General features: G+C 39.9%; 1 protein-coding gene across 1 annotated transcript in view; it reads right to left on the reverse strand.

The window, feature by feature from the left end:
- CCNC (cyclin C) overlaps window positions 1-7,305 on the reverse strand; it is a gene marked incomplete at its 3' end in the record, with an annotated part of 12,001 nt that extends 4,696 nt beyond the window's left edge. The window contains exons 1-5 of the mRNA XM_009703460.1: window positions 7,298-7,305; window positions 4,810-4,853; window positions 4,544-4,628; window positions 4,231-4,300; window positions 2,653-2,704 (exon numbers count right to left, since the gene is read on the reverse strand). Of these exons, the coding sequence (XP_009701762.1) occupies window positions 2,653-2,704; window positions 4,231-4,300; window positions 4,544-4,628; window positions 4,810-4,853; window positions 7,298-7,305 (259 nt within the window). The remainder of the gene's footprint in view (window positions 1-2,652; window positions 2,705-4,230; window positions 4,301-4,543; window positions 4,629-4,809; window positions 4,854-7,297) is intronic.
- Between the last annotated feature and the right edge of the window lie 1,562 nt (window positions 7,306-8,867).

Here is an 8,867-nt window from a genome sequence, read left to right on the forward strand (position 1 = left end):
AAGAGAAATACACCTGAAACCCAGATTTGCACAGGTACTCAGCCAGACACTTGTCAGCTGCTTTGGGCACTATTACACCTTCTGGTTAACCACCAACTAGCTTATGAGCACCTCACTCTCCCCAAGTTATCATTCACAGAGCTATCTACCTACTGATGTCACTCCAAATCTGGTGACCTCTTCAGAATCTCAGTTCCAACACTAAATCAAAATGGAATTTTCATTTGGGATTTTTTACATAGGCTTGATCCTTCAACATGCAAGATTTTAGAACTGCGTAATGAAAAGCAAGACCAAGGGCAGGGCAAGGAAGCTGAGCCAAGAGATCTTGTATGTTCACAATGTAAAGATTTTGGATGTGCAAAAAACAGGCTCAAATTCAAAGCAAGAAGTCAATTCACCACGCTGCAGATCAATGTCCTAGGCGCTGGATTATCAGACATTTCAAGGGTGTTTCTCTCTTTGAGAGAGACACCTTAAGCATCTGCTTAGGCATATGATACAATTCCAGACACTGGCCTCCAAGAGACTGTTGAAATATATCCTCAGTTTTCTAGCTCATGGTGATCCCTGATTTCAATACCTGGTTATCCTCATGCATTTTACACGGGGAACAGGTACAAACAGTGCACTGGTAAGAATTATGTTCAACTGCAAAACTAGAGCAATCTCATACTAGAATGCGGAGCAACGAAAAAATTAAGTGCACCTGAGGATGTGGATTTGAGATTTGTACAAGTGAAACATTTTAAAATCTCTTTTAAGTCCCTGTCCTCCAGAGAAAACAGGTAACATTTAACACCCTGGAAGTGGACAATATTCCTTATATTAATGACAGACGGTATATTATGAATTGATACTACTTCCAGAAAATCAGTACACCATTCATTTTGATAGTGTCAATGCTCTGGACTAAAGACTTCAACATCTAGACCTATGGTGGACTTTGCTAGAAAATTTGCTGTAGGACAATGAAGACTAGGCTACTGGTTGGAAAATTTAGTTATTTCAAGAAAGACAAGAATGAATAAAACAGGTTTCTCAAGAAGCATTCAAACTGAAGAGATACACAGTAAAAAAAATAAACCACTTTGAGAAGGATGATAGGGAAACAAAACAATTTTCCCACAAAGCAAGTTGCAGACATGACCATATGGAGCTGTCCTTTTAGTCAGCTGTGGAAACAGAGTGAAAAGCTTTTGAAGAGGTTGCCAGAAACCACTCTGAGATTATCCTCCTTACAAAGGAAGCATGTGTTACTAACTTTATGTTTCTACCTAACTAAAAGCAAGCAAACCTTTTCAACTGACCACTATTATGCTAGGCACCCCTTTTGTTAGCTTTCCTCTCCTTGTCTCGCCTCATCTTTTTTTCGCCTTTTGTATGAAGACCTCCAAAAAAATTGCCGCATACTACCAAAGCAACCCTGGTAAAGGATGACCAGGTAGAATAAAAGACACAAACGCTAGGAGAAAGCCTGTTGCTTTTTGTCCCCACTTCCATGAAATGCAGAGTACTTATCAGAGCAGGCAGGGCTTCTAGGTCTGAAGGAAGAGCAGCATAGGAAATCTTCTGCAGGATTCCAAGACTTGAGATTTTCAGAAACAGCACAGCTCAGGACCAGAAGTCCAAGTAAAATCAGCAACTGCATATTTACCAAAAATCCATCTAACTTTCTCATCAAAACTGCCACATAGATCTGTGCTTTGAGATGCTACTGATGTAAAAATAGCAACTCTTATTGCTAAATCCAGTACTGGTCTTGGTCACGCTGGCACTGAAGATGCGTTTCAGTTCCTGGTGGTGGAACTGTCACGGGGCCAGCCCCATGGACTGATACACTTACTGCATGTGGGGGCTACAGATGCAGCCAGTCACCTGTCCCCTCAACGGCTAAGAGGGATTTTGAAAGCGGTGACCTACATTTTGAAAAGCAGAGCCAGGAATTGCCTATTGAGAGCAGCTGGACCTTCTGGGTCAAATCATAGCATTCAGTTAAGGAAGCCATCACTTTAAGACCTTGATGGATGAGATACAAGTTACAGGAATTGGGAAATATACGGCAAGCGGGAAAGACAGAGAATTAACTCCAGTGTGATTTTATTGCATTTATTTGTGAACAATATACAGGTTATAAAGTGTATTTTCAGAAATAAATATCATGTCCGAAGACTAATTTTATGATGGGGGAAAAAAGGATTTTAAAAAAATTACAAGGTATACAGCCTACCAAAAATTCTGAACACAGGTACTTCCCTGGAGCCATGCCTTTTACAAAACAGACAGATAAAGCCCTAAGTTTCCAATTCTGTCTTTCAGTAGTTCAGAATTCAATTTACTAATCGAGACTGTTCATAAACCTCAACAGTTTCATTTTATTACTTTATTTTTATTTATGCTTGGCAAAAGTTCCAACCAGAATCAACCAAATCTAATACAGAAAGGACCCTTCTGCTTCTGTATTTAGAAACAGGAGTTATTTGTCCTAAATGGCTTTAACCGGCTCCTAGCAGTCAACATGCAAGCCCCTCCATGACTTGATAAAAAGCTACCTTTTAAAAACAGGCAAACAAAATAAAACCCACAAAGAACATGTCTGATGTCCCTACAGAGATACCTAACTACAGTATAATGAAAATCACCGATACTTACATACAGAAGTAGCAGCAGAAATCAACCTTGTATTTGAAACAACACCAAATTCCTGAAGAAAAAGAATGGTAAATGAGGTGAACCACCTGAAATACCATATATTCACACTGTTATCAAATTAAAATAACGGCTTCTTACTAAACTGGGTTTCTTTATGCAATATTTCTTTCCCCCCCCCACCCCTTTTACTTTTTTTTTTTTCCTTAAGGTAAACAGGGTAAACCCTTAGGTAAAGAGTTTTCTCATTGATTAGTTACTTTGTTGTTTGAGTTGTGAGGAATAGTAAACATATATGAAAGGGACTAAAGCCACAAAAGCTCGGTTGGCTAACACTCTACATATAAAATAGACAAGAGGGCTTCAAGAAGGTATGTTGGCTTTCCTTAACACACTTGGTGAGAAAACTGCCTTTAGAAACCTGTCATTAACTACCTTTTTTTTTTACCTTTCTATGAAGCCTTAGCTCCTCTGCTGAGACAGTCAGCAAGCTGAAAATTTTCTGTATACAGTGTGCTTTCAGAGAAGGGCACAGCTGAATCATTACTGCTATAGCTGCCCTCTAAAGTTGCAGAAGCGTTAGCATAAGGAAGGCTGCACAGACTTCTAGTATTTGTTCTAAAATATAAGGTACATCTGTATATACACATTCTGTGTCTGTACTTTCTTAAAGACTTAATTAACAGGCTGATAAAAAAAAACCCAACTCTCTCCAATACTCTGCGTCTTTCTCCTCTCCTTCATCTCTTCCAAACACTGAAAGGTATCACAGTGTATTTGTACAGACAACAGTATCACATGCAGACACTGGTTTAGTAGGACTGCTTCTACCATCCACTAGGTATTTGAGTTCTTCCTGTAAAATTCGTTAGTGCCGACAGATCACAAATTGGCCAATTTGATTTTTTTTTTTTCCCCCATTACGCAGACACTTCTCAAACAGCTGAAAAACTTCTTGCATTACAGAGGACTAAGAGCAGCGCGCAGCTGATGCTAACTCTTGGCCACATTCAAGGTGGACTTCTAATGGTGGAGGCATGGAACCTTCTCACCGCTATCCCTAATGGGGCAGTTCCTTACGATAATTTCTCAAAGACAGCGTATGAGCTACAACATACTTTTAAATCAAGTAATGAAAGTGTGGTAAACTCCAAGGATCCCTCACTATATGAAAGGGAAAAGGATAATTAGGAAAAAATTTCAAATTATGTCTTAAAGTTTGAGTGAACATAAATAAGGAAAAAAACACACCAGAAAGGAGACACTGCACAATTTAAATATAGTGTATGTGAATATGTAAACACTGTACCACAGTGAAAGAGACATTTAAAATACTCTTTCAAATTTTCAGAGGCCCTTCGGGGTTAGTAATTGAGACAAAATTGTGAAAGATCAAATATTAAATAACATGTTTGAAGGCCTTCTCTGTCTCCTTTTCTTAAACGCTACAGAAATCTACACAAAAAAAGAGAAGGTTTCAACCCCCAAAGCATGAAGAATGACAAAAAATTTAAAAGTCCTAAACGTTTTCTCTCTCATACATCACATAATTTTACATTAAAAAATTGTAATACTTCATACCTCTACTTTGGATGCCAAAAACACACACGTAGGAGCCATTAATACTGGATCTATACTTTTTAGGGAATATCTGAAATGTTACAACAAAATTATAATATGTTGTTTCATACACGTAGAACGATTAATCTATTAAGAGCACCACACTTCCTTTTGAAAAAGCAAAGCTTAAGTTAACTTTATTAGCATAAAAGCTTTACACCATCCAGAAAACAAAAGTGGCACTGTTTTTAATACAGAACTGCATTTTAAAAGGGCTACCAAAATGTGCCTAGCAAATGTTTTATTCTTGTACCATCATAGTAAACAGTCCTACCTGGCATAGAATCTCTTGAAGTAGACTGTAGCAGTGGCAATAACTTGTTGTCTTAATTTAAGATGTTCACCTAAAGCCTGGATAACTTAAAAAAAGAAAAACGAACAAAAGCTTGAGTTGAGTTTTTATAACAATTTGACACCAAATAGCAAAGGATCTCTAAACAGGACTAGTGCTGGGGATTCTAAGGAGCAGCAGCACAGACTTCTCCCTCGGTTCAGATAAGTTGTTCTGGTGAGACAACGTCTTGCTGTAAACCTACAGACCTGCAGGTGAAGAAGAAGCACTGCATCCTGAAGCTTGCGGACACCTTCAAAAAGGGAAAGGTAACTTGACTTCATTGTGTACAAAGTGAGTATGACCTTTAAGAAGACGACAACACAAATCTCAGAAGGGTAAAGCTTGGATATTCCATTTTAGGGCAAAACAAATCCAAACACTTAAAATGTAAGTCTATGGCTTTCCAGTGCCATGTAAAATGGATGGGGTTTGTTGTTTGTTTTTTTTTTTTCAAACAACTAAAGCTGCCAACACAAACGTGGTCATTAAATTTGGCAGAGGCAGCAGGTGTTAAAAAAATGACATATTTAGTCCAGGGAGAGGGGGTGGGAGACCAGAGGATGCAGTCAGCTGCTCCATCATGGTGGTCCTCTGCCAGTTGGCCAAGAAACAACCCTGGTGTCATCTGTGCAGGTAGCTCTTGTTTGGCCTCCCAGGCAAAGGAAAGGTGCCAAGCAAATTAGATGCATCAAGCTGGGATTAAGAGCAGGGGTTGGTTATAGAGAATAGCACAGCAAAACATAAGGTTGTTACTTGTTATTTTTTCCCATACTTCTTTGCGGACCATTATTCGGAGCAAAGCTCGGCTGTGTTAAGGCTCCCTCTTCTTTTTTCCCCTCCCTCACCAGAAATGCCCGAAACAATAACTTAAAATGCACTTAAGTATGTATTTTAAATATCTACAGCAAGATGAAGACTGCGACCACTGATGTGAAAAGCAAACAATTCTGTTATCAGTCACCGCTAAATTCTTAGTCTCTACTTAAGCATGCAAGTCCAGATTTTTTTTCTCCATGCTCTTGCCCTGTATCCCTTGGGAATAGTCAGGGTACACCCTATTCTCACTTCTAATGAACATCACAGCGTTTTAAAATACACAAATCTCAAGGACATGGTTGGCTAGAAAAGGGCTGAACATAGGAGAACAGGAGAAAACCACCCTGACCAGCACTGATGATTAGCAGCTTTCCTCCCCACCCCCAGGAAAAGGTAACTAATTCGTTCCCCACTATGATTACCCAAAGCAACACTAAGTCCCTGTCCATGTCATATCACTCTTTTCCTAAAGAGAAGAATGCCAAATTGAGACTAGCTTGCCAGTGACAGGAGGACAAGCAATACTGCCAGAAAGGAGGTTAAGCCTGGTATGCAATGTCCGTACAAATATTAAAATATTTACCAGCATATCTTGAGAGGTTTGAAAGGATTTTTCCCTTTGATTTGAACATGGGGCTACAAAGCTGTCTTACTACTAGGGCATCAGAAAAATTCAAATATTAAACCAAACAGAATTCTCCAAATATGTTTCTTACTCCCATGGGATTTTCAGGAACGGTTAGGCCATCTGCTGTCAGAGAAAAATCAAGTGTGGTTTAGGGAAAAAAATGGACAAGAGCCTAGAGAGACTTAATGAAATGGAAGCTTGTATACGCTGGGAACAAGTCCAATACTTGTAATTAATTTTTTACATATTTTTAAAGAAACTATTGGATTATTTATTCCCTTCTGTTTATAAAATAAGTGGTTTCAGTGGGTTTTCCTTTAAATTTTTTTAAATCTGAATATTGTGAGTAGCCTGTAACACAAACATGACAACTTCTGCCCTAAACCAGAAAGGGAAATCAATTAATGCACTTTTCAACCAAAAACTCTATTAAGACTTGGTGATCCAAAGAGAGAAATCAACGTCCATTTCCTTCTTCGAATTATTTTAGAAAATGATCATTTTCCTTCTCTACGGTATTAGAGTAGTTGCGCATGGCTACAGAACCGGTTGGCGATCTATTGCACTTGTTTTCCAACAAGGAGACAGCAAGAAACTGCCTCTCTCCAGGCAGTTTGTTGGTCGCTTTAGGGAACACCAATTTCCTGGGCAGACACACGCTGAATGTGACAAACCGTGGCCAAGACTCACATCCCTACGCAGGTAATGCAGGAGGTGGGAGAGAAGAGGGGGAGGCTCTATAAACCCAAAGCAGGGTCCCTATGCAGAGGCAGGTGACGATACAACACATACCAAGGGCTGGAACATGGCAAGCTCTGCTTGAGCTCCCACCAGTACGGATCAGCACCAGGACCGTCCTCCCCATGAAGGTGCCCGAGAACCAAAAACTGAAACCACCTTGTCTACTTTCTAAGTCTTTGTTTACTCAGGAAAAATACTGAAGTGAAACATTTTAAAAAGCATATGTGATAATTCAAATTAACACTAGTGAAAATTAGCATAGAAATACAGTTGTAGAAATATCAGTACCCTGTTTTCCCTTTTTGTGTTATGAAGCTATGACACTTTGTTTTAACTTCAAGGAATTTCAGGAATTGATCAAACAGGTAAATCATTGCTAGCTTGCTTTCCTGGTGCCGTATAAGTGATAACATAGATGTATCCACAGCAATCAAATTTGCAGCGTACGCAATTATTATAAAAATAGCTAAGCTAAGAGAGAAGCTGGGATAAGTATCTTTCATAGATACCATTCCATCACTGACACAAGATCTTTCAGTGGCCTTGGGAAGGTCACTCAACTTCTCTGTCTCAAGTCTGGCCGGGTAGCTGAAAAAATAAGCATTCTGTACTTTAAAAGACTGCTGTGAAAAATATTTAAAGAGCTGTCTGCAAACAAATTACTACTTAGCAACATCTTTTACTTCGGGGGATTTTTTTTTTTTAAATGCTGAACAATTGCACAGAAAAGAGTTTAAGTGCCTGCGTAATCTGATATGCTCCAATTCATATGGTTAAATGCTTTGCAGTATCAAGGAAGTCCTTAGATAACTTCAGAGACAAGGCCCAAACTCTCTGGGAGAACAGGCTGCCTGCCAACAGCTCTCAGATACTTGTAGACAATTTGAGAGCCACCCACCCAGTGCTGGGGAATCAGTCACAAGGCAGGACACAGGCTGTGGTGCAGGTTTCAAAGAACGTAACTGAACACAAACAACAAATTTCCCAAATTTGCTGTTTAACAGGACTGCACAGATCAGCTAAAATACCTACCACAGCGTAAGGACCCACCAAAAGCCCAGTTTGAGTATTAATGCTTGACACTGAGCCTTTAATACGCTAGCTTAGCAGTTTCTGCTGGCTTCTCCTCCTTTTATCTTTTTGGTAAGAACGTCTCGAAAATAAGAAAATGTACTATGTTTTGTCCCATTACAGGTTAAAACATTATAGATTCAGCTCATTTGCCTGTAAGTTCTCCTAAAATTGTGTTAATACAACTAGCAAATTAGAAGGTTATTGACATTCCAGTTCTCTGTTAAAATAGGTTGCGAAAGTATATGTAATACTACAACGGAACTGATACATTCTCTAAGCAATTCAAACTTGCATTTAGACTCGGCAGATACTCTACAGATTTTGCAGCACAAATAAAAATAAAACAGTTTTACCATTAGTAAAAAATATCTGTAGCTTCCAATATTCTTCTTCGGTCAGAAATTTCAAGTCTTTCTGGCGCTCCTTCAATAGATCTTGTTTATCCAAAATCCATTGTAAACTAAAGGAAGGGAAAATTATATCAGCAACTCTTTTGTCACCATTATACTGAGCATTCCCGGTACAAACAGACTACAGATTAAGGCTGGGGGCTAAAGGGTTAGGGACCTTTAACCAACCCACAGCCTTCTCAAGCAAATGTCCACCAGGGTTTTCAAACTCAGACATCCAAAAAAACCCCCAAACCACTAACTAGCAGGGACTACGGTTAGCTTTTACCTATAGCAAACTAAACTGGCTGTACAGATCGAATGCACCGTCAGCTATAGCAAGGTTTACGTTATATTTAGAAGGTCACCGACACCCATTTAAAGCTCTACGTGCTCAGCACGAAGTATTTTAACGCAGCTCCGCCTTGGCTGCCCTACCGCTGGGGAGAAATAGATCACAGCCCGGGGATTGCAACTGCCCCCACCCGATGGCTTGAGACCCAGGGCGGCACCGGGACGTGACTCCTCTCCCGGAGAGCCCAAGCACTTTGGAAGTCACGGCGAAGCGAGCCCGGCCGGCCGGCACGGCGGCGGGAACCGGAGCGGCTCCGGCTGC

Source organism: Cariama cristata, unplaced genomic scaffold (genome assembly GCF_000690535.1).
Source record: "Cariama cristata isolate BGI_N322 unplaced genomic scaffold, ASM69053v1 scaffold15627, whole genome shotgun sequence".
Classification (NCBI taxonomy): domain Eukaryota; kingdom Metazoa; phylum Chordata; class Aves; order Cariamiformes; family Cariamidae; genus Cariama; species Cariama cristata.